This window comes from Lissotriton vulgaris, unplaced genomic scaffold (genome assembly GCF_964263255.1).
Source record: "Lissotriton vulgaris unplaced genomic scaffold, aLisVul1.2 SCAFFOLD_1179, whole genome shotgun sequence".
NCBI classification, from domain to species: domain Eukaryota; kingdom Metazoa; phylum Chordata; class Amphibia; order Caudata; family Salamandridae; genus Lissotriton; species Lissotriton vulgaris.
In genome coordinates, this window is record NW_028246015.1 from 109257 (window position 1) to 136091 (window position 26835).

The 26835-nt window shown below is 45.5% G+C and overlaps 1 protein-coding gene across 1 annotated transcript in view; it reads right to left on the bottom strand.

The window, feature by feature from the left end:
- LOC147666168 (prostaglandin reductase 1-like) overlaps positions 1 to 26835 on the bottom strand; it is a 391471-nt gene that overhangs the window by 70241 nt on the left and 294395 nt on the right. The window contains exon 9 of the mRNA XM_086949249.1: positions 26611 to 26716. Coding sequence (XP_086805375.1) covers positions 26611 to 26716 — 106 coding nt within the window. The remainder of the gene's footprint in view (positions 1 to 26610; positions 26717 to 26835) is intronic.

The window sequence follows — 26835 nt, forward strand, 5'->3', positions numbered from 1 at the left end:
CACAGGGTACCGCAGCTCCTGTGGTTCCCCCTGTACCTGCTCCTGTACCTATTCCCCAACCTGTTCCTCAACCTGTACCCGTTCTTTCGACTGTTCCTGCTCCCTTGCCTACTTCTGTTCCTACTGCTCCTCCGCTTGTACTTCCTCATACTTCTGCTCCTGCTGCTGCTCCTGTTTTACTTACTCCCGCTGTTCATTCTGTTTCCGATCCTTCTCTTGTTAATCCTTTATGTTGTTCTTCTCCATCTACCCGACGTCGTACTCCCTCTGTTGCTGCTAACTTTTTCAATTCTCTTGGGCCTATTCTTGAGTCCGATGATTCGGACGGTCCTCAAAGACGAAGTCAGCTTCCCGGTAATCGGGAACGTGCCGCACTGTATAATATGGCGATGGCTTGGATGAAATACCCCATTAGAAATCCTCCACGTGCAGTGTTGAATACGTTTTGCCAATTCAATGTACCGACGCAAAGATACGTTTTTGAAGAAATGTGCAAAGTTTTGCGAGACCAAATATCAGTTGATGCATCTGCAGAAACGATGTCTGCTCTAACTGACCTCCAGCTTCAGTTTTCGAGCGGAATGGTAGTGGGTAGCAATGTTCGACGTGCTGTCGAGCAGTTGCTGTCTTTTCGTCCCTCTATAATGCCTCGAGCATTGTTCGTAGAAGACATTGAGGGACCGTTAGGAGCGCCTGGTCAGTACCCCATGCGTGAGGTTCCACCGGTGTGGATGCCAGGTGATGCTACTCAAAATCCTGCAGTCTTGCCACACTTTCGGAGAGTATGGATACATCTCCCGTGGAAACGATCGGAAGTTTTGCAGGTAAAACAATCTTTGCCTGACCCTCGCAAAAATCCTGCAGGGTACTATAAAGAATTATCGCAGCTTGTGGATGCTACGATAATGAATCTTGCCGATATCGATATGCTGTTTGGTAATGTCGTACCGCAACTGGTATGGGCTAAAGATTCGCCAGGAAAACCATGCAAATGAATTAGGTGGTGATTGGGCTGCTCTTATAGCGGCGGATGCCTTGCAAGTTGGTGGGGCTAAACCTGAACAGTTAATTACAGCCTTACCTCAGAGAATTATTACTCTTATGAAAACGCTTATGCCAGCTATGAAGGTGAATTGGGACAAAGTGTCCGCTTGCAAGCAAAAGAAGGACGTGAGTGTCTCTGATTTCTTTACGAGATTTGAGGAGGCATTCATCGATCATAGTGGTCAGGATATGGGTACTGAGGGAGAACAGCGATTGTTTGTGGATAAGTTTGTCTCAAATTTGCTGCCTGACTTAAGCAACAAATTGCGTAACTCAGAAAGTGCTTGGGCTGTTTCTACTTCTGCTCAAATATTGGCTACGGCACAATATTATGAGAACAGAGAGAAAGAAGAGAGTGATCGTGCTGATAAAAAGACGAAAGAGCTCAAAACGAAAGTGTTGTTGCAGCAAGCGTATCCTCCACGTTCGAATCAGAACGATTCGCAACAGCGGAATAGACCGCAGTCTCAGTCGAATAGATCGCAATCTCGAAATGACTCCTCTTCTGACAGATCTTCATTGGGGTACAATCAGTGTGCCTATTGTAGGAACGAGGGTCATCTGAAATTTGATTGTCCGGTTTTGCGTGATCGAAACAGCGGTAATTCATCTAGAGGAGGTCGTAGCGGCCCCCAACAAGCATCACGTGGTAGAGGTCGTGGTGTTCAAACTGATCGTTCCAATAACTCTTCCGATTCTAACAACTGTTTTGATCAACGTGGATCATCACAAAGCAGATCTGCTCAGTACAATGTAGACGATTATTACGTTGATCACAATATCGACAATGGTAATTACTAGGACAGCCATGAACAAAGAGAGGGAGTAGTATCAGTTCCGGTTGATCAGAGAGGGCCTTACGTCGCAGTTGCCACCTCGGGCGTCGTTGAGCCTTTTTTGTTGGACACTGGTGCAGCGAAAAGTTCCATCATGCATTCGAAACTCCCTGGCGCACCTTTGTCTGGCTTAACAAATGTTTCCGTTGGATTCTCTGGCGCCCCTGTTAGCAATCCAGTTTCGTGCCCTTTGCCCCTTACAATTGGGCCTCGTGAGCTGCAAGCTCCGCTGATTTTGACCACTGGTTGTGGTGAAAATCTTTTGGGTCTGGATTTGCTAAAACGTCTGTATGCGACTTTGTATTGTTCTCCTGCAGGAGTAAAGCTTACGTTGGGTGAGAGAGTTGTCTCTCCTATGTACTTATCCATCGATAAGTTTCCACCGGAATTGAGTTCTCTTCCTGCATCTTTGTGGGCGACAGGTCCCAATGACGTGGGCCTGCTTGACATCTCCCCTTATGTTGTTCACTTGAAATCTAATGTGCGTTTGCCACGTATTCCCCAGTATCGTATCTCCCTTGATGGTGAACGGGCATTGTTAGCTATCATCTACAATTTGATTGAGAAAGACGTTATTGAGGAGACTCGGGGAAATGTGTGCAATAGCCCTGTACTGCCCATCTTGAAGTGCACTGCTCCATCAAAACCACCTGTTTATCGTTTTGTTATCGATTTACGGGAGGTGAATAAAATTGTGATTCCTCAGTTCCCTGTGGTGCCCGACATCACGGCGCTACTAACTCTGATTCCAGCCTCTGCATCTTGATTCTCAGTGATCGATCTGAAAAATGCGTTTTTCAGCATTCCGATTGCTGAGGAGAGTAGAGACCTTTTTGGTTTCTCTCTTGGTGGCCGCAGCTTCAGGTTTAAAAGTGCTCCTCAGGGCTACTGTGAAAGTCCATCGATATACAGTCAAGCCTTGAAGAGTCAACTTGATGCGTTTGTGTTGCCGGCCGGTGCGGCCTTAATCCAATATGTCGATGACTTATTGGTGGCTGCAGACACTCGGGACATTTGCAGAATTGCTATGGTATCGTTGTTGCAACATCTCTGTGACTTACATCACAAGGTGTCACCTTCTAAATTACAATATTGTTGTCAAGAAGTAACCTATCTAGGTCACTTATTGTCAAAGGAGGGAAGAAGGTTGACCCCAGAGAGAATTGCAGCGATTGCCCGAATGACTGTGCCAACAACTCAGAGAGATGTGCGTGCCTTTTTAGGTATCACGTCATACTGCAGGCAATGGATTCCAAATTTTTCATTGCTAGCGAAACCTTTGGTGGCTCTTACATGCAAGGATGTTCCAACTCCTTTGCCTTGGACGCAAGACTGTCAGAAAAGTTTTTCTGAACTGCGTGACGCATTGTGTTTGGCTCCTGTGTTAGGTACTCCTGACTACAGTAAGCCGTTTACACTATACGTTCACGAGAGGGAAGGTTGTGCGTTGAGTGTTTTGACGCAACAATTCGGCGGTAAGCAGCGTCCATGTGCATATTTTTCCTCGACCTTGGACCCAGTAGCAAGAGCATTGCCGAGTTGTCTGAGGGCAACAGCGGCAGCTGCGGTGTCCATCCGACAATCTGCAGGATTGGTCATGGATAATATGCTTACGGTGATGGTTCCGCATGCAGTAGACACTCTCTTGAATCGTACGAAAACTCAGCACTTGACGAGTGCAAGGTTGTCTGGTTATGAGTTGACGCTTTTGGCAAGTCACATTCAAATAAAATGCTGTAATGTCCTGAACCCGGCGACTTTGTTGCCAATCAGTATGGAATCAGATGAAGTAGCACCTCATGACTGCTACTTACGAACTGAGGAGGAAACCAAGGGTCGTGTGGACCTGAAAAATACTCCTTTGGAAAATCCCGATGGGACTTTGTATGTGGATGGGTCGTGTTTTAAGTTGCCGAATGGTGATGTAACGACTGCGTATGCTGTAGTGACATTGAGTACGGTTGTGGAAGCTGCGAGATTGAATCAGAATTCTGCCCAGGCGGCAGAGCTGATTGCCTTGACTAGAGCGTGTGTGTTGTCGAAAGGGAAACGGGTGAATGTGTTTACCGACAGCCAATATGCTTTTGGCGTCGCACATAGTTTTGGACGATTGTGGCGAGAGAGAGGTTTTATGACGTCGCATGGCACTAAGATTCAGCATGGACAGCTGGTGAATGATCTTCTGGATGCACTTACATTGCCTGAGCAGGTGGCGATTGTTAAATGTAGTGCGCATCGTAAGGTGACGGATGATGTTGGCCGTGGGAATGCGTTTGCGGAGGAGACTGCTAAGGAGACTGCCCGGAACCTTAGCACAAGAATGTATGTGGCGAGTTCGATAAGGTGGCCTACAGAGACTGGTATGTGCGAGGATACTATCGAGAGTGTGAAAGCGATACAGAATGAGGCCACCGAGACTGAAAAGACGAAGTGGAAAGAGAGTACGGGAAAGTTGGATGCGAATGGCTGTTGGATTGATTTGTCGGAGCATAAGAGATGGATGTTGCCAGATGCGTATGTACTAGCTGTTGTGACGATGGCACACGGCTTAGCACATATTAGTGCGAAAGGTATCTGCAAGTTGTTGTCCCCTGTATGGAAGAATGACGGTATTACTAAATGTGCTGAGAGATTGGTTAAGAATTGTATGATATGTATGATGTACAACCCTGGAAAAGGAACCCCTACACCTCCTGGCCATTTTGCACCCCCTTCATGTCCCTTTGAAGTAATTCAGCTAGACTTCATCCATATGGAGCGATGCAATAACCTGAAATACGTTTTAGTTGTGGTTTGCGCATTCTCCCGATGGATTGAAGCCTACCCTCTCAAAGATAACACTGCCTTGTCCACTGCGAAAATCCTACTGAAGGAATACTTTCCTCGGTATGGAATGCCACGAATTGTATGGTCTGATAACGGAAGTGAGTTTGTGGGGAGTGTGATGAAGAATGTGTGTAAGGGCCTTGGAATTACTCAAAAATTCCATAGCGCCAATCATCCTCAGGCAGCGGGTTTGGTTGAAGGTTACAATGGCACGCTCAAATTGAAGCTGGCGAAGATTCAGGCTACAACTGGTCTTTCATGGCCTGACGCTTTGCCTCTAGCTCTGTTGTCAACTAGGGTGACTGTACACTCCCGAGTAGGGCTCAGTCCCTACGAAATAGTGTTCGGCCGTCCTGCAAATGTTTGGGGGGTTCCTAGACCGAGTGTGTTCTCTGATCTTGAGTACCCAATGTTGATCGATTATCTTCATGATCTGACTGCTAAACTGAGGTTAATTCACCAACAGGTCTTTGAAGCACTGCCGACGCAGACGGAGGGTCCAGGCCACCAGCTCCAGCCCGGAGACTGGGTGGTGACTCGTAATTTTGGAAGAAAAAGAAATCTTGAACCCCGCTTTACTGGACCCTACCAAGTGTTACTCGCCACGAGGACTGCAGTTCGTTTGGAAGGACGTAAACATTGGGTGCACGCCACCCACGCCAAAAAGGTACCTATACCTTTATCAGCAGACTTGTGGGTGAGGAAAGGCATTGCTTCATCGGAAACAGAAGCTGCACAGACTTTCGTCCCTTTCAGCGACGCTCAGCTTGTTGGAGAACCCTCAGTGCAGCAGAAAGACATTGTTGAACACTTACCATCGAAAAGCTCAAGATCTGAACAATGGACTGATCAGCAGAACTCTGTCCCACCATCGGATCAGTTGTTTGATGAACAGACACGTCCCGGGAAAAGCCGATACTTTCTGCGATCCAATACCAAGGACAAATAAAAAAAAAAGGCTTTTTGCTTTCCCCCTTTTGACATCCACATTACCCCATTGATACCACTCAGTCTGAACACACTCGTATGATTTTGGTTTTTGTAAATATTGTGAGTTTGTTTCCACATGTGTTTTGCTTCCACAGCTAGGAGATTTTGCATATACTTGTAAATAAAATACCTTGCATCCGGGTGAGCCGTAGGGCCGCGCGTGTACTTCCTTCTGGTTAGTAGGTCTTGACACTAGGTCGAAGGCCGTCGGTTCCTGGGAACTCCTGGGGATTGACTACTGGTACACAGAACGAAGTGCGTCAAGAGACGTTGCGGACGGTTTTAGAGGATGCCGTTCTCTAAGCTAGTGGATTTGGAAAAAGCTCAGGCCCAAAGATTCAAGTTGCAGCAAATCACTCGTACCAAATGCTTCATGTTTCAAGTGTTCCTTCTGTTCCTAACTGTTTCTTCGCTATTGGTGGGTGGGGTGTATTATCTGATATTGACGTTCTTGCCTTCTGCTTCACCTACCCCTTCTCCTGAGCCTAAAACTACCTCTACTGTTTCTCCTCATTCCTTCCACATCTTACCCCAACACGAGCAGGCAAGACGTGCGGAATTTATGAACAATTCCTTCATTCAGCTCCTTCATCAACATCAGTTGGTGGTTAACACTACCAATTGTTGGGTGTGTGGGTTGATGCCACACACCACCGATAAGGGAATTCCGTACTTGGTCCTTCCTTATAGTTCCCAGGGTTCAGCTCGAGCATTCCAAACAATGTTTCGAAGTGCACTAGATTCCTACCCCAATCGAGAGCCACGTCCTCCGCACTTTGGTCCTGGTCCGTACCACAAGCCTTTGGCTATAGCGATCGCTGATTTAGATAGGGATATCTATGAGCCGTCGCTCATCCCAGAGGAAGAGGTGCAAGCCTATAGGGATCTGAGTGAGGCTGAGTATAGTGCGCTCGTGGGTGAAAGACAGCTTAGAAGCTCGTCTCCAATATGGATCGTACCCCACCTTGGTAATTTCTGTCTAAAAGGTCATGGCCGAAGACCGAGAGCACATCTTGGAGAGAGTGCTTGCTCCGAGACGTATGTCTTACCGATGCTCTCTTCCCCTGTGTTTCTGACTGCCAAGGGTACGTACTTTGTTTGTCATGATCGTGCGTACACATGGTTGCCCTCTGACTTTGCGGGCACATGTTACATTGCAAATTTGTTGCCACCGAATTTTACAGTCGCCTCCGATTACCACAAGACTCGAATTGTGAGGGGCGTGATTAGCGAAGAGGACACTGCCGGTCAAGAGGCAGGAGACTTTTTCAAGGGTTTCTTTCCGTTTTGGGGACCTATGGTCAATAGTAGGAACCTGAGACAGTTGACCCGAGTGGTGGAATCGACAGCTAATATCACTGCCAGTGCCCTTGGCAACATTACAGCAGAACTTCAGGCGGATAGGCTCATGACGTTACAAAACCGTATGGTTTTAGACGTTGTTTTAGCAGATCGAGGTGGAGTATGTAAGGTGATCCATTCGAGCTGCTGTATTTTCATTCCAGATAACGCTCCGACTGTCTATCAAGCCATTTTGAAGTTGCATAAGATCTCCGAGTCCATACACGTGGACGTAGGGGATTGGACGCTACTTGGGTGGTTTGGGGGCCTAATGTCGACTTGGGGTTGGAAGATTCTGATGATCATCGGGGTTGTTGTAGCATTCCTGTTCACGTGTTGCCTTTGTGTGCAGTGTGGTCCTGCCTTATGTGGCCTCTGTGCTACGACGTGTATGAGGCAGCCGCCTGTTACCAAAGGAGCTCGGATGGATAGAAATATGTTACAGCAGCATCTGGATGGTCTGATGAATATAGAGTATGATTCCGACTAGTGCTTGCCTACATGAGGGCAAAAGGAGCGTCTGAGGTTCTGTGACGATCGTAAGTGGTGTTTTTGACTCGTACGAATATGGTCGAGTCTGGTATCTATGAACCGCAAATGACGAGTTTAGTGGGTGTACGCGTTTTCGCTGTGCTAGCCTAAACCGTTCGTTTGTTTCGTGGGTTTCTACATCCGAGCCCACGGGTTCCATCTTAGATGCGGCATCCATTTTGTCTCTTGCCCTCAAGTAGCCAGCGAACGGACGCTGTCCGCTTCACGACCCTGGGAATCCCAAACTCTTGCGGAAGACACGTTTCCTTTGAAAGTGCCTTTATGATGAGGGGGATGACACTGTAAAGCAGATGGCCCCGCTCGAGGCTCATCTTGCCGTGTCGTCTATTGTCTTAGGTGTGCATCTCATTAGGCACGTCCCTTTGATGCCTGTAGTTCGTGTTTCTCGATACCACCCCTTTTACACCCTTTCCGATCTCCCCACTGTTTCTGTCTTCCTCTACACCTGTTTCTGTCCTTTCCTCGTTCTGTTTACTGCTGATTGGAATGTACTAATGGTGGGAAGATGGGTTTTTACAGTTGGGAACCACCAAACGTTTCCGTACTTATGTTCCGGGCCTTGAATACATGAAAGTAACCCCTTATGGTCTTTATGATGGGAACCGAGTTGTAAACCTTTGTGTACCATGTTAACCTGTGAGGAAAAACTGTATAAAAGGAACGACCCACAGTAGCAATTCGAAGCAGTCTCCTCAAACCTACACACGTTGTACTTCTTGTGACTTCTGTGTTCCCTGCAGTAATAAACCTCGAATCTTTGACGCCGAAGGAAGTGTCCCGTGTCTCTGTCATTTGTACGCCGGAACAGGTTACCCACGAAGGTTTAAGGTGTTATCCCTGGCACCGCTGGGTCTTAGCAGAACCCAGTCCTTCACTTCTGCTACATCTTGGGAGTCCACTGGGCCTACTACTTATTATTGGCCACATGATGTGGTTTTACCAGGTCAATTAATACAGACGGGTTCTCCTTTCTTCCAGCAAGGGGCGGCAGTAACACTGTTCTTGATCAGTGGACTGCTAGTACAGGTCCTGGTTTTTCTGTAAGAAGGCCCAAATTCTTTCTTTTCCGCTATTTTTTCTCTGACCAGATCCCCAATCTTTGGAATCCAGATAGGTCTTGCTGGGACAGGTGGTTTTTCTTCAGTGGTCGTTGGCTTTTCAATGCTGTTGCTTAGACTTCTTATTGTTTCATTTAAGTCCTGTAAAACAGCCAAACGATCTTTGATATCAAAAGGTTTTTGTTCCACCACTGAAGTATGACGATTAAGGTCTTCAACCAACATTCTAGTACCAAAAAGGATTTCATATGGAGTGATTCCACCCAGAGAATTTCTTGGCAGGTTATTAAGACTATGTTGGACACTTATTAGATGTTTGACCCACCCGTCACCTGAACCTAATACCCTAGCTGTTATAGATTGCTTTATGTCACGGTTTTTTCTCTCCACAACCAAATTTCCCTCAGGATGGAATGGACTCGAAAATCGGAATGCAGCGCCCAAACTGGCCATGGCCTCCTTGTAAGCCCTAGAGCTAAACGCAGGACCCTGGTCAGAATGTAGCTTGCCGATTGCGTATGTGCCGATAAAGACTCGCAAATCTTTTATAACAGTTCGGGTGTCAGCCGAGTGCTGAGGCCACATCCAAATGAATCTTAAGCAGGAGTCCACTGCGACCATGATATATTTATAGTTGCCATCCCTCTGTAAGGGACCGCAGTGGTCCAGGTAAACACATGCTAATGGTTTATCTGAAATTAGAAGGGGCTTCTGTGCTGGGCATTTCACTGATGAAACTTTCATTTTCTGGCAGATTACACACTCCAAATCGTAGTTTCTGGTCTGTTTCCTCATCCGAGGCCACCAGTATCGCTGTTTTAATAATGAAACTGTGGCATAAACACCTGCGTGTGCAGAGGCAAGCCCTTCATGTGCTGCTAAGATTAGTCTTAACCTGTGTTCCATGTTTGGGATTACTCTATCCCCCACTCCAGGGATTCAAGCAAAAGGAACATTATTTGCATCAGTTATATAGGAGTACTTGATTGGAAAGCCTTTCTGTAACGTTTTACCGCTGTCTTTATTGGAAGCGGTGACAGCTTACATTATTTCTCTGTCTATTTTTGTTTTTGAACAAGTGATTGCAGCTACGGAAGCCGTTTGCACAGCTGCCTTCGCGGCTTCATCAGCCAATAAATTCCCTTCAACGTAAACGCCATCATGCTGATGACTCAGTGTATGGATCACGTGAGTCTTTTGGAGTTCTTTCTGTAATAGAATTACTTGTTCCCAAAGCATTTTATGCTTGATTGTGACACCTTTTGCGTCTTTAAATCCATTTTGAACCCAGTTCTGCAGATATTCATTATAAGACTGGACGCAGTAATACGAACCGCACACTATCAGTGTGGGGAATTCGCGATCGGTATTTTCAAGCGCCATCTTGAAAGCCTGTAGTTCAGCTCGCTGAGCTGTCCAGTCTCCGAGAGATTGAGTTTTTGTGACCATGGGTCTGAATTTACCATCGCGCCAGCGACCTTTAACAATCGCGCACGCAGCCCTATAAGTTTGTTTACCCCCAATTGTGGGCTGTGCTGACCCGTCTGTATATATTATACAGGCGTACTGTTCAAGAGGCAGAATTTCAGTAGGCAGAGGACATTCTTGTTCGTATTGGAGAAATTCTTGTGTCTTCAAGTAAGGATCGAAAAGGTATTCAACGTCTTTTGCAGCAAGAGAATTAACCCATTGTATCCATCTCGGATGTAGAGCTTTTGTATTTGGAATGCTTGCTTTTGTCACTGCCTCTAAGGCAGGTACAGGAGTTACAACTTTAATGCGTTTACCCTGAGCCAGGGCTCTCTCTTTTGCTACCGCAGTTTGAACCGCTGTCAGAATTTTTTCTGTTGAACTGAATTTCATTTCAGCTTGTGTGTACAAGTGTGACTTGCAGTGCCTGCCACGCAGTGCAGGGAAATGCAGGGGGGTACCATGGGTACAACCCAGTGCAGCAACACCTCCCCCCAAGACAAGGGGGGCTGGCAACGGGCCCTGAAACCCAATCCCGGCCAGCCTTTCCATGGAGGTTTCCCGCCATGGAAGAACTGGCAGAGGCCAGCATTTTGATCACCTCCATCTGTCCGCTCCGCCAGGCAATCATACCGATTGCCTGAGGTGGAGGCGTGGCTGGCGGTCTTTGCGCCCACCACGCTTGCTGAAAAAATCCCCAGCCATCGTAATGTGGCGGGGGGACATTGCCAGTCAGATGGCGGAGGGTCCGCCACCGCACGGCTGGCAGTGGTGGACCGTCTGCCATCCTAATGAGCCCCAATGTTTTTATCACCTACTACACAGATCTTTACAGTCTCCCACCAGAGACTCCTGCCTCCAACATCAATGCCTTCCGGCGCTGCCATTCTCCAGATTTCTGAAACCATTCAAAGCCACGCAATGTGGCTTCATATATCTGACTTTAGAGGCTTGCGTCATGCATGTACCACTTTGTGTGGTGCAAACATCATGCAGGCCCCTCATAAATATGCCCTTGGTCTCGTACTCCCCAACCAGTAGTTTGGGGGAACACCTTGCTTAGTTTTGGGCCAATTACAAAAATATTATGCCTCTGGCTCAGAACGTTCCTAAGTCCTGCAGGATGGGGAAGATATGGCCACAAATTATTCCTGAACCATTGATATGGATATGGGGCTAAAGGAATGTGGGTAGGTCTTTACCTGGCAGTTGGAAATAGTACCTGGAACTACTTATTCATAGTAACCTCAGGTAGCGTTACACAAAGGGAGAACTTAGCATAAGCTTAGCAGCACTCATCGGACTGTGGGCAACTCTGAGGAAAGTACGAAAGGATAACCATTAAATGCCCCTGCCAGCCTTGATAAATCCAGTGCTAGCACTGCCTAACATTCCAAATCACAAACATAACCTTTAGTCCTATTCAAGGTCAACTCAAGGCATAACAATGGCCTAAATTGAATTGTTAGAGACTCAAATGTGGAGGGGGCGTGGTTTCAGCACCAACCAAGATGGTGGTGTTCTGTTGAGCTCCGACAGCCACAGGAGACTTTATTCACTGAGGTAGGGCTCCAGCACTCGCCCGACAAGGGAGACAAGTATACGTCTCCTGTGTGGTCTGGTGAGTTGCTTGAGCCTTTTTGGGATCCGTGCATTTCTCCTTCATAAGCGGACAGCCTGGCGGATTTTGCAGCGCAGTGAGAGGTCGAGCCTGCCATTTTGGAATGCAGTGGCTGCGTTTCCTCACAAATTTCCTCTCCTAGGCAGTTGTTTGTGCCGCTTTTCGTGCTCCTAAAACAGGTCTTAATTTTCATTAACTAATTTCAACAAATGTATGCCTGTGGCTCCCACAGCTGTTTCTACTTTATGTGAGAATATATTTTTATTCAGTATCTTTTGCTGTGTGCTCTAATTGTATTTTTTACTTCAGTTATTTCTAGGCATTCTGTCTGGTCCTTTTATATATTTTGCACTGCATGAATCTCTTCTTTTAAATATTTTTGTCGAACAGCTCCTTAGTTTGCTACCATTTCTTCTCCATTTATGTGGAAAATACGGATTCTTAAACTTTCGTGTCCCTAAAATAACATTTTATTGTCCGATTCAGACTCCAATCACAAATATATGGATGGTGCCGCTCATCAGAAACCTGAGTCTCACTTAGGCACCATTCCTAAAACCTTTTCATGTGATAAAATGCTGGTGAGTTCAAATAAAAGACATAAAAAAGACCCTTCTTCGCCAGTGAAGCCTTTCTTCAATTTTTCTTTTTTGCTGTGCATCCAAAAACTCTTTCTTCCCTTTCCTTCTTCATTAAACTGGTATTTTATTTCTCTTTCAACTTTATTCTTCATCTTAATAAATTTGATACTGTAGACGTAATACTTGTACACACTATCATTAAAGCATCTCATTCCGGGTCACCAAGATAGAATATTAAAAGGCTAGGTAACCATATTAAATGGCAGAGGGTATTATCCCACTTAGCCAGACTAAAAACAGATCAATCAATGGATTTGTGTCATTACAACGCAGGCTATTACAACGCCTGCTGTTACAACGCGGTTTTTACATCGCATACCACTACAACGCATAGTGCTTTTAAGCGCTGGATAGTGATTTATTTAATTTACTATTCCAACTCCAGTCCCCGTGGATAGTAGGGAAGGTGTTGGATAGTAAATTAAATATATTCCCTATCCTAGAGCGCCCCCCAGCGCAATGCGTTGTAATGGTTTGCGTTGTAATGGTTGCGTTGTAATGGTAGTGTGTTGTAATAAATGCGTTGTAAGTGATGTTTCCCCAATCAATCAATCACTCAATCAGGGAGTTGTAAAGCGCGCTATTCACCTGTATCTCAAGGTGCTGAGGGGAGGTTTTAGCAGCTTCGATCAGTCGAATAGCCAGTTCTTGAGTGTCTTCGTGAAGATGTTCAGGGAGGGGGAGTGTCTGATGTTGACCGGGAGCTCGTTCCAGGTCTTGCTCGCAATGTGCGAGAAGGTTCTTCCTGCTGTCCTGGCTTTGCGGATGCGCCGGGTTTCAGCGAGGTCGGCGAAGCGGAGATTTCCCTTGGGTACGTGGAAGGAGATTCTCTCTTTGAGGTATTGGGGTCCGGTGTTGTGGAGGCATTTGTCGGCGTTTGTAAGTATCTTGAAAGTGATTCTCTTCTCTACGGGGAGCCAGTGGAGGTAGCGTAGGTGTTGGGTGATGTGTTCCTGTTGAGGGATGCCGAGGACAAGTCTTGCTGGATTGTTCTGTATGGTCTGTAGTTTGTGGATGATAGACTTGCTTATCCCGGCATAGAGGGGGTTTCCGAAGTCCATTCTGCTGGTTATGAGTGCGTGGGTGACGGACTTCCTTGATTGGGGGGATCCATTTGAAGGTCTTTCGAAGGATGAAGAGGATGTTAAAGTAGCTGGAGACGACGGTGTTGACCTGTCAGGTCATGGAGAGGAAGGAGTTGAGGACAATGCTCATGTTTCGGGCATGGTCCGAAGGAGTGGGAGGGCTGCCGAGGGCAGCAGGCCACCAGGTGTTGCCCCATGCAGGGGGGGAGGGTCCGAGGATGAGGACTTCTGTCTTCTCCAAGTTGAGATTCAGGCAGCTGTTGCTCATCTATGATGCAATGTCCTTCCTTGCTTCCTGGAAGTTGAGCCTGGTGGTGATGGGGTCCTTGGTGAGGGAGAGGATAAGCTGGGTGTCGTCAGTGTAGGATACTATGCTGAGTCTGTGGTATCTGACAATGGCGGCGAGGGGGGCCATTTACTAGTTGAAGAGTGTGGGGCTGAGTGACGATCCTTGGGGTACTCCACAGTTGATATCCGTGGGTTCGGAGAGGAAGGGTGGCAGTCTGATTCTTTGGGTTTTGCCACTGAGGAAGAAACTCATCCATTTGAGGGAGGTCCCTGTATACTGGCGACATGCAGTCTGGTGGTGAGTGTGCGGTGGGAGATGGTGTTGAATGCTGCAGAGAGACCGAGTAGGATCAAGGCCACGGTGTGTCCTTGATCGAGGAGGGTGCAGATGTCATCTGTAGGGTGAGTAGGGCGGTCTCGTGATGTGGTTGCTTTGGAATCTGGATTGGGAGGGGTTGAGGATGGACTTTTCTTCGATTAATATTTTCAGCTGGGCATTGACGATCTTCTCTATGACTTTGGCCGTGAAAGGGAGGAGGGAGATGGGTCAGTAGTTCTTGAGGTCTGTGGGGTCTGCTGACGGTTTCTTGAGCAGGGGTCTGACTTCTGCACATTTGTAGTCGTCGGGGAAGGTGCCGGTCTTAAAGGTGGTGTTGTCGGCGAGGTCCTGGGAGGGGGTGATGTCCGTGGTTTCTCTGGTGGGCTTGGCGAATTCCTGGATGACATTGAAAAGTTATTTTGAGTTGCTGGAGTTGGTGATGATCTTGTTTTGGATGAAGGTTCATTTGGTGGATCTGATGCATTGGTGGTATTCTGTCATGGCTGTAGGTGGTCTGATCGTCCGGGGTTTTCGGTGTTTTTCCAGTTCTTCTCGAGAAGTCTGTAGGTGCTTCTGGATTCTTGGAGGTCGGTGGTGAACCAGGTGGCTTTTATGGGGTGCTGTCTGTTGGTGTTGCTTAGGGGTGCAAGTTCGTCTGCGCAGTTGGAGACCCATGTGTGGTGATCTTTGGCTGTGAGGTTGGTGTCGGTCGAGGAGGTGGGGGCGTCATGGTTGAGGGTGTGGTTGAGCTGTTCCTCAGTGATTTTGCTCCAGTTACCTCGTGGTGGGCGCGTTGCAGGTTTGGGGGCGGTGGGTTTGTTGACGCTGAAGTGTATACAGTGGTGGTCCATCCAGGGGGGTTGCATGGTGTGGCTGAAGTGAATATTGTTGCCTCCTGTGAAGATGGGGTAGAGGGTGTGTCCTGCCTTGTGGGTGAGCGTGGTGATGAGCTGTTTCTGGACGATTTTGGAGAGGTTGTCCAGGAGGTTGGTGGACTTGGGGTTGGTGGGGTTGCCGAGGTGGAAGTTCAGGTCTCCAATGAGTATGTAGTCTATGGAGGTGATGGCATGGGGTGCAATGAGGTCGGCGATGGTTGCGGCGAACGAGGCGCGAGGTCCGGGAGGTCTGTAGGCGAAGGTGCAGCGGAGAGTGGTTTTGGGGCTAGTTTGTATCTGGAAGTGATGGTGCTCAGTGGTGGAGAGGGGGGCATTCATGGTAGAGAGTCGGCGGGAGCTCTTTTGTGCGATGGCGAGTCTTCTTCCTGGGCGGTTGGGTAGGATGGTAGTGGCGATGTCGGATGCAGAGGTGGCGTTGGTCTAGGTCTCAGGGAAGAATGAGACGTCCAGTGAGAGGGTGTCGCGGAGGTCCCAGATTTAAATGGCGAGTCTGTGCGGGGAGCCCACGTTGGGAAGGATGCCCCTTATGGTTTCGGGGGTGTTGGCATTCGGTGCGGGGGTGATGATGGTGTTGAAGGTCTTGTGGCAGTAGTGGCTGGAGAATTGTGGTGCTTGGCGTGGACAGTTGTTGTTCCTTCCGGGGTTGAGGGCGTGGAAGGTTGGAGCGTCCCAGCAGTGGGTGTGCGGAGAAATAGAAGTTGCCAAATTAAAAAGATGCTGTGTAGGTACCCTGTTTTCTTTACCTGCTAAATGGAAAAAAATTGAGTACTTATCCTTCATCATAAAAAACTTCAAGTTACTGTTGTTTCACAGGAGTCTGATTCTGAAGGGTGCTGGATTGTTGTTAAAGTTTTGATTGATAACACCTTTAACAATTTTAATGTGTATGGTCCAATTTCTGGTGATAATACATTTTGGACAAAAATAGCTGATAAGTTAACAATGTGTGACGAGGATTATATTATATTTGGTGGTGATTGCAATCAAATTCATGATTTTGTATTAGATAGTAAGTCAAAAGTTACATATGTTTATACTATAATGTACAAAATAGATCCACCATTCGTCGTAAATCACTAGTTGATAGTTGGAGATTATGTCACCCGGACCTCTGGGAATACACCTTTTATTTGATCTCACATCATTCACAATCTTGCATTGATTGTCTTTTCCTTGCTAAATTCTTGGCTCAACATGTCCTTCAATCTGACATAGAATCCATACACATATCTATTCATGCACTAGTATGTACGGACCCTGATCTTATTCCTTTCTCCCCACATGTAGGTAGATGGTGTTTTGATAACTCACTTCTTTTGGATTCCGAATTCACTCCTCAATTTGAATCTTTTGCTTCTGAATTTTTTACTATCAAGAACACACGACCCTCGTCTTTTGCAATGGTTTGGGATTCCTTCAAAGCAGTGGCAAAAGGCTTTATAATACATATGCAATCGCAATCAGACCTATTACTTATTAATATTAAAAAATTAGAGCATGCTTATTACCACTCTAAAAATTCGACTTCTCTACAACATCTCATTGAAGCCAAAATTAATTTTAATAGATTAACTACAAATGCTGCCTCCAATTTCCTGCTGAAAAGTAGGGCAAGTTATTATGGCGACAAAATAAAATGGGGGAAGTGCCTGCAAACAATTCAAAAATTAGGAAAGAGATAACTAAAATAGAATCCGTACGAAGCAGTGCAGGGGCTGCTCTTTTTAAGGATAAGGATATTGTGCATGAATTTTTTACTTTTTATACCACTTTATATTCTCCAGAAACCAAACTATCAAAATCAGATTTGACTAGATATTTTCAATCTATTACTTCTCCTTCCTCTCTTCATATTGATTTTGATACACTACGGGATGAGATTTCACTCTCAGAAATATCCCAAACAGTCTCTGTCTTACGTAAAGGGAAAGCTCCCCGCTCAGATTTCTTCCATATTTAATTTCTTAGCCACTTTGCAAAACTTCTCCTTCCCAACCTTTTACTTTTATATCATTTTTTGCCACTAAAGGGGCTTCTTGTGGCGCCTTTCAAGATGCATTGATTTGTTTGATTCCTAAAGACAATAAAGATCACACACAGTGCAATAATTACCGTCTCATCTCATTAGTCAATAAAGATTATAACATTATTGCAAAGATTTTGGCTTTATGTATTGATCCTGTCCCACCTGACCTAATAGGTCCTGAACTGTTTGGTGTTCTATCTCATGTTCAAATAGCTGCGAATTTGGAGGAACTTAAAAAAAATTGTGTTTAGCCAAACCAAACTTCCTTTGTAGCTCATTAAACGACGCTAGATGTCCATCTTGCAACAAATCACCTAAACATTGAATTCCTTTAGAGAACCATCTATTGGCGATTTGATCCCGAAAGATAAAAGGTAATATCTCGGGCGCTGCAAACGGAGTGTACGCATTTACCTTTGGGACCCCCAACTGACGCTTAACAAGTCTCCATACCGTATAAGCTGCTTTAAGAATTTAAAATGTTGTTTTTTTGAAGTAGCTAGGTTCTACTGTTTTAACTAAACAACCCCTAATCGCCTCACCCAATCCGAATTCATAAATTGAAGGAGCATGGCAGGACAGAATTCGGACCCTATCCCCACTACCAGCGGGCTATTGAATTGCAACACGGCTGCCAGATAATAAAACATAAAATAAAGTATACCCTAACCACCACGATCTTTCGTCATCACCATCTTTTTATATGCTCTTCTTTGCCGCTGATATCCCCACAAAAATCTAGAGGAAAACTGTGATTATGGATTTCCGCCAGGACAAAGGTGCATTTGCCTTCTGTGCTTCCAAAAAAACTGGGGATGCCCAGACGTGGGTCCCAGGCACTCCACACCACTGGAGTCAAGCTAGCCGGGCTGATGAGAGGTGTTACCTCGAAACCGGTCCGGTCCTCGGATGCTTGATTCCGTTCTGGGAAGGACATGGCTTTTGTAGTTCGGACTGGACTGTTCCCATGGGGCAACAGGGTCAGAGCTGATTTGCATATCGCCATTGTCTAACCCAGGGTGGTGTGGAGTGCAAAAAAACGATGGATTGTGGCCCAGATCTTTTGACTGGGGGAATGTGTGACATTGATCCACATTCGGTCCATCACTTGTTGTTTTTGCAATTGCCTCCAAAAAAACTAGCATAAGTTATTCCTTCAGAGTCTGCTGAAAGATCCTAAAAAACTCGAGGTTGATGCCATCAGGGCCCACCGCCTTGCCAACCGCCAATAATAATAAAGCTGCCTCTTCTTCCCATGTGATGTCTGAATCTAATTCTTCAGTCTGATCAGGTGTTAATGTGGAAGTTTCGGTACCAGCGCTAAAATCCGTTACACTATCTTCAACACCACATGTAATTTCCTCCATATATAGCTTACTGTAAAATTTACAGAAAACCTCTGCAGGTTTGTCATGAGTTTACCCTGACTCATCCTGAATGCTGTCTATCCTTTTATCAACCTCTTTCTGACGTAGCCTTTTAGCCAGTATACGGCCCAAATTTAATCCCACCTCATAAATCTCTGATCTGTATACTGCAGTTTGTGCGTCTAGCTTTGTGGCAAAGTTCTGATACAGCCTCGTCTTTTGAGTGGCTAAGTCACTCAAAATTTGATCAGTGTCCTGACCGCAACTAACTGCCACCATAAGTTGAGTTTCTATCTCACAAAGTTTCTTCGTCTCAGCCACTAGCACTTTCTGGTTTTCTGTTATTTATTGATTGAGTAGCTTAATGTTTCTCCCCATACCCCTGACTTAAAAGCATCCCGCACCATATGAGCGGAAGCGGATCCGCGATTAATTCTAAAGAATTCTACTATCCATTTCCCCATTTGTTCGGCATAGAGTGGATCAACTAATACTTTACGCTCAAACGTCCAGGCCCTCAAAGGAGTGCTGAAGCTAATATCTAGTTCTAAAGTAATAGGATTATGATCAGAAATTATTTTAGGGAGGATATCGAACCTAGCATTATTGACATATCCGGCAGTAACAAAAAAATAATCTAAGCATACATGTTTCTGATGAGGAGCAGAGTAAAAGGTGCTCCCTGGAGCTCCCATTCCTTTCACATACCCTACATCAGCTAACCCAAACTCTTTAACAACTCCTCTGGTGGCATTGAAAACTTTGTTTTTCTTCCCTGGCCGCAAGTTCAATACTGAGCTGATTCATCATATCTGGGTCATCTAAGTTAGGGCCATAAATTGAGCAGATGTTATGTTATGTTATGTTAAAAATAATTTATGAAGCGCACTGCCACCAATTGGTGTCCTGGCGCTGATAAGAGACAGAGAGCGATGCCTGAAGTCATGAAGTGTGCTGGGATTATTGATATGCTTGTCTGAAGAGCCAGGTCTTTAATGCTTTCCTAAACGACATGAGATCCGGACAGGTCCGGATCTCAAGGGGGAAGGTATTCCACAGACGGGGTGCCAAAATAGCAAATCTGCAACCCACTAGCACGCTTGCTTTTTAAATCAGGTATCTGGAGGAGGGCCAGATGGGCTGAGCACAAATTACGGGAAGGAATGTGTTTTGTGATGAGTTTATCAATAAATTTAGGGCTTTTGCAGTGGAGGATTTTAAAAATCATGCATCCAGTTTTGAAGGAGCAACATTGGGCCATGGTGAGCCAGTGAAGGTTCCTAAACAATGGAGTGGCTGATTGCCATCTAGGTTGCGCCGTGATCAATCTAGCCGCATAGTTCTGCACCATCTGAAGGCGCCTCAGTAGATAGAGGGGTAGGCCTAAATAAATGGAGTTTGCATAATCCAGGTGGGAGAGCACAGTGGCGATCACCACCTGGATGATGGCCTCTGGGGTGAAAAAGCGTTGCACCTTCCGGATTTTCCTGAGATGGAAAAAGCACTTGGAGACCACCTGACCCACTTGAGCTTTTAGTGAGAGATCACTATTCAGGGTGACTCCAAGTGTCTTTGCTGAGGAGGAGGGGGTTGGGGCTTGGCCCATATCTGATGGCCAATAATGCGGGCCCCAATGTTTAGCGCTGTCTCCTGTAAGCACCAGCTCAGTTTTTCCAGGGTTTAATTTTAAATGGTTTTGGTTCATCCATGCTTGGATGAACCTCATAGTGGCCTGAAAGTGGGAAATGGAAGATTCTGAGTTATTGATGGTGAAGAGTAATTGCAGGTCATCTGCATAATTGAACACCATCACCTGTTTGTCTCTTAGGGCCTGGATTAAAGGGAGAATGTAGAGATTAAACAGGTGGGGTGACAGCGAGGAGCCCTGTGGTACTCCGCATGTGATAGTCTGTTTAGTTCCGGCCAGATCTCCAAGACGGACTGCCTGGGATCGGTTCTCTAAGAAGGACTTCAGCCAACAGGCAGCTACGCCCCCATTGCCGGCCTGGTTGACACGGTCGATCAGGATGTTGTGGTCGACCTTGTCAAACACGGCCGATAGATCGAGCAGCACCAAGGCCTGGGGGGAACGTCTGTCAGCGCAATCCCAGAGAGTATCTAGAACCGTGACTACCACTGCCTCTGTTGAGTGGGCAGGGCGAAATCCTGCCTGATGGGGTTCCAGGCAATTTAATACCTCCAAAAAATTGGACAGGCATCTCGCGACGTGGGCCTCCATTACTTTTGCTAAGAAGGGAAGCAAAGAGATAGGGTGATAATTTGCCATGCAAGTTGGATCAGCTCCAGATTTCTTCAGGAGCGGTATGACCGTTGCTTCCTTAAAAGCAAGGGGCACTAGACCCGAGGTAAGGGAGTCATTCAGCAGAGTGTAGGCAGGGGTCGGGAGAGCAGAAAAGCACTCTTTAAGAATGTAAGGGGGATATTTGTCCGAGGGGGTACCAGATTTAACTCTTACTAGCAGCTCCTGGAATTGCTCTGGGGTAATAGTGGGAAAACTATTAAGTAAGACGGTGTTGGTAGTGATATGAATTTCAGAGGAGGTATTAGTGAGAGATTTTGGGATACTATCTTTGATGTCCGCAATTTTATCGATAAAATAGGCATTAAGTGCATCACAAAAGGTCTGGGTTGGAGTCACACTAGGACGGACACTGTCTAAGTTAGTCAGCTCATTCAGAATTGAAAAAATGTCCTTAGGTCTATCAGACGAGTTGAGGATGCGGGAGGAAAAATAGGCAGCTTTTGTGGAAAGGATGGCCTTCATGTAATCTTTCCTGGCCATGATAAATCTAGATTTTAAGTCAGAGGAATAGCTACGACACCAATGTCGCTCCAATTGGCGCAAGGCCAGTTTCTTTGCTTTTAATTCTTGCGAAAACCATCGTTTGGCGTCTGCGCGCCGAGCCAACTTGATTTCCTTATAAGGTACATGAGTATCGCTTGCTGCTTGAAGCCAACCAGCAAGGTTGGATTCGGATAGATTAATGTCGGGGTGAGGGAGTGGGACAGTGTTAGCTAATGTATGTAGAAACTCTGTTCTATCTAATGTATTCCATTTCCTTGCTCTACTACCAGCTGGAGTGGCGGTTGACTTAATGGGGAAGCAAGTAAGCTTAAATTTGAGAAGAAAGTGGTCAGACCAAAGGCAAGGAATAGTTGCCGGGATTGTGGTTAAGGAAAAATTGGACCAAATCTGGTCCAAGATATGTCCTTTGCAATGAGTTGGCGAGGGCACTTGTTGTGAAAAGTTCAAGTTCATAAGAAGATGGTCCAAGAAAGGCCTTCCAAGCACAACTCAATAATCACCCAATGACCGAAAGAATCTTCTTTTACCCGCCTACATGTCCCCCAACCATATCTTTTCAAAACAGCTACACCTCTTTTTGTTGTGCATTGACGTGTACATCCCACTAATTCCATACCCAGATCTTTAAGCCAGTGCCTGTTATTCCATGCAATGCGGGTCTCCTGTACACACAGTAGGTCCACCCTCATGGAAATAAGAATTTGGGCCATTATCCCTCTTTTCTTCTATCATTCAACCCACAGATATTCCAGGAACAGACTGTAAATTTACCCATGCTCACAATAAGGGTGCTTTACAACAACTGAAACATGATACCTAGCTGTGTTACTTCTTAACAAAACTAAAACAGGATATACAATTTTAGAATCTGTATTTACCAAGCCTTGGCTGCTATTTATACTCAAAAGCAAATCTCTACTATTCCTAGACCCACTACCCACCCCTCCCACCCGAACTTTCCTAGCCCGAAAACCACCCTCACCCACCCATAAACCCACCCAAATGAGGCAAAGGGGCTGGATAGTCCCCATTAGCGATGGAGAGAAAGGCTGGAAGCCCTTCACCTGTCAGCCCTGTCCCCCTGGCATAGAAAGAATGAAAACGCAATAAGAATTTATCTATACAACAATCAAAACTCATATCACAGCACTAAATTGTACCTAGAAAATCCTTAGCGAAATCCTTTGCGGAAATCTTAGACACAAAGAATTGCGTTTTCTCCTAATAAATAATTTTAAGCTTGGAGGGATTAAGTAGGTATGCCTGTGCTCCTTTAGCTTGAAACAGTGGTATAAGTTGCTGAAAATGCCATCTCTGCTGTACCGTGGCCTGGCAGTAATCTAGACGTACAAAAAATTCAACCCCCTTCCCCTTTCTCTTGCGGTCTGGCCTTGATAGATCATATAAAGCTTCCTGTGACAAAAAATGATTTAAACAAATCAATATAGCTCTCGGTTTCCCATCAGACGCCCTAGTACCATTCCGCTTATGAAAGGGGAATCGGTGCACTCTCTGTTGTTCAACTTCCCAATTCCATTGGATCAGTTCAGGGAAGGCTTCTGAGAACAACTCAATGATAAATTTCCGAAAGTCAAAGCCTTCAACCCCTTCCGGGATACCCAGGACTCGCAAATTGTTCCTCCTGTATCAGTTCTCAAGATCAATTAGCTTCCAATTAATATCTTCCCGAAGAGCATTCAGGGAAGAGACATCTGTTTTCTGCTGCACCATTTCATCTTCGATTAAGGAGCTTCTGCCTTCCGCCTCCCCGATCCTACCAGACATCTCATTGCAGGTCTTGACAACTCGGCGCACTGTGTTTTGAAGCTTACGAACCGCCCCTTGCATCCACAAGCCTTCTGCTTTTGTCTCCTCACGGTGCGACATAATGGCTTGATAAATAGTGGCTAAAGTGATCTCACTATATGTTCTTCCGGGCAAGTTTCTACATAGCCACCCCTGGCTTCGGTTATTACACCGGACTCTAGCTCCGCAGAAGAGTGACTCAGTATGGGGGATCTGTCATTTTCAAAGCATTCTCAGGGAAGAGGATTAGACAAGTCCCTTGCTTCTTTTGCTTTACGCACAGTGCTCATTTCCTCCGCTGTTAACACACTATTTTCATCATCATCCAAAGGAGCTGAACTTGTCAAGCTTCTGTCATTTAGCCAGTCACTACAGCACTATTTATGTCAGAGGTATTAGAAAGATCCGACATGGAGTAGAATTTGCTGGCTGAGTCTCCGTAGTCCACCTCCATATTCACTTCACTCATGGTCCTGGCACTTTGAAAGATTTTATCTAGCTTTGCGCCGGCCCCAGCTGTTAATAGGGCCCTCTGGATACGAAGTGCAGACCCTGCTTTTCCTATAGATGAAAGACAAGATAAAGACTTTTCTGAATAAATCCCTGCAGTGACACCCTCGGCGACACCCTTCAGCCATAATATCAGTAACAATATTGGCAACATCTTCCCCAATTTCCTCCAAAGTCTCCCGTTCTTTTGCAGAAAGAGATGAGTTTACCCTAAATAATGATTTGGTTTTATCACTTGCTGGCTCAGAGTTAGCATTGGAGTTGTCACTTTGCTGGATGTTCACTTCAGCCAGGGCAGAGTTCTTACCTTTGAGCTGAGTTCTCTTTTTGAATATCATATAGATTTTAACCTTGCCCCAACCTCATCCTCCGTTCTGGTGGGGGCTGGGAAGGAAGATGTTTCTCCTTGCACTATGTTAAAGGTGCCCCGAATGCCCCGTCCACATTCTTTGCAGTAGGGGTCGCTGAATGTTCCACATTTTCAGAGGCTCCCCCTGTGGCGGCGGCCACCGCCCGAGTCTTTGACCCCTTTGCTGCAGTACTGGTGTTCTTGCATGCCATCGATATTGCACAAGTACAGCCCGGGTCTTTCAATCGACCCACAGCTCCCACCACCTGAGACCGGGAGCCAGCAGCAAACCTCTGATGTCCGCGCTGGCTTGTCACAGACCAGACGCGGGAAGGAAGACTCCAATAGGCCAGATGAAGTCGGACCCAGTCCAGAAACATAGCCAGGTACCCCAAACGTTGTAGCAGTTGTAGCACGGGGCAGGAAGTCTTTCAGGAACAGCAGTCAAATGTAGCGGTACCGACTATTACCGTTCCCTCCGTTTCCAAACCCGGAGCTGCCAGAGGGGGACAGGGATGGTTATCCGCGGAGAGCACACATCGCCTGCATCACTCGGACACAGCCATGTCCGCCATCTTGCCTCTAAGCCAAGTACCCTCCTCCTATTTTCCTTATATTATTATACCATCGATTTCAGCATAAAGTTCATATCTTATCATATGTTTTATTCATTTTTATCAAAATACTTAATGCTTGATACTCCTGGTTTTTGCTGGTATATATTATTTTTCAATGGCTATTTCTCTACTGTTTTCAAATAAACTCAAGCTTTAAAAAAAGAGACTCAAATCAGATCTGTACTGGTCTGTATAAAAAAAGAGTGCTAATGTCTAGCACCAGAAAACCTTTGGGATTCACAAAGAATTCCAGGAGTTTTCCCAGGCATTTTTATTTCTCATAGCTACCCAGGAGTACTCACGTCTAACCATTTATACATTTGGAACTAAATCTTACATACAGAGACATGGCTTCATGGGGTGCTTTTGGGTGTTAAAACTAAAAATAGTTGGGTATAGGTGTTTTCAGTCGGGTATGCTGAGATGTCTGTTGGATTTCTCCAGGAATGTTTAAATGCGCACTGACAAAAAGGGACACACACACTCTCCCTCTCTGTTTTGAAAGTCCTAAAACATGTTACATATTACAAAATGTGTTTTCTCTCTTAGCACTTCTACCAATCTACATTCCTCTCCCTCCACTGCCCCTTAGGCCCCTCCCATTAAAGCTGCTTGGCGTATAATGTTTTTTAACATTATATGCCAGCCTAATTGTTGGAAAATATGAAGCTCGTACCCCCAAGCTTACTGACCAAGCTACGCTCCTGCTTACAAATGTATATTTCCAAATGAGAAAACATTTTTCACTTGGAGCAGCCCTACCCAATACACATGACCAAGACCATTTTTTTGGTGGAGGGGGAGAGGTTCCTCCCCTTTCTTACCATAAAAACCGATTTACTTACCTGTAAAAGTTTTCTAAATGCCCACAGGCTTGCAAGGCTTAGGGCCCGATTACGATGTGGTTAGGAAAGCATTCCCACCTAGGGCCTGATTACAATTTGGTTAGGAAGGCCTCCTAACAGCAATTGCTCCATCCGAATCGGATCAGGAATGTGTCTTTCCGACTGAGGGCCCAATTATGATGCGGTTAGGAGCATGAGCTCCCAGTGAAGTCAATGGGAGTCCAACCAAATTCTATCTGGAAGCCTCCGGATGCATTGTACTTGGTCGGTTGGACTCTCCCGAGTTGAGTGGGTGGGAAACCATTTCCAAACCAATTCATTTGGGAAGAATTCTGAACTGCCTTGTAATCGGGCCCATTGAGTGTTCACCGGCATTTGCTGTATCAATCCCTGCCCATAAATGTCCACAACTCATCCCTGTAAAGAAGATGTACTTATGCTGGTATAATTCTATGCATGAGCAAATCCATCAAAAATGCAAATTCATTTTTTGTGACTAAGAAATTTGAACTGGTCCTCCAAAATTGCTGCTATCTGCATATCTGTGTCCCACACATGTGCAAATGTTTTGTTAATCAGCATCACAACTGCAGCTGAAAAAATGGGACTGAATTTGCTTTTGATTTTCCAATTTATCTTGTACTAACATTCGATTTATAAAATATACAGTATGCTCTAAACAACAACAATCTTTCCTGTACAAGTATACAATTACTTGAGAAGCATGAACAACTCATCATGTAATAACTTTTTTTAAATAGTGCTTCTTACTGCAAAGCTGCCATTGTAAGCACCATATATGGGAGATGTTCCCATTACTAACCACAGAAGTGTGGAAATTTCATGTAGACATTCTGGGATTAATATTTATGACCTGTAAATCACCACATTTCATGCGGTGAGCATCCAAACCACTGTGCCTTCCTACATCTGTAAAGGTATTTCACATTTTAATAACCTATCAAAACCAATCTCCACCCTACACCCAGCTGCTATCTCAGTGGTTCTTTTTCAAATTTTGAGCATTTTATGAAATATTCAACAGCCTGGCAGTAGCACACTGTCCTCACCCAAGGATTACATATTCCCCCTAAGGTAATTTTAAGGGTGACAACTCCTCACTACCGAACACCGTCATGCCACTTTATCTCTCTTTCTCATCTGTGCATACAGCCTTCAAATTAGCAGTCCAAATTTACATAAGAAACGATTTTAAAAAGTATGCGACAAAAAACTCCAAAAATATTAAATACAATTATACCTTCTACTCAAAACTTTGTAGGGTTTGCACAATACCTCTTTGAGGTGATGCGTCATTGTATACAGATATTGCTCCGCATACCGCAATCCTCCCATATTTCTTCATTTGAAGCAAAGCAATGCCTGAGAATTCTCCTCCTACCTAAATGGAGGGTCAAAAAAATACTAGACTGATAAGCCAAAAAATAAACATTTACTGGTTATTACATTAGATTAATGCAAATCACCGGTACATTCTTTACTTGAAATTTTAGATGGAGT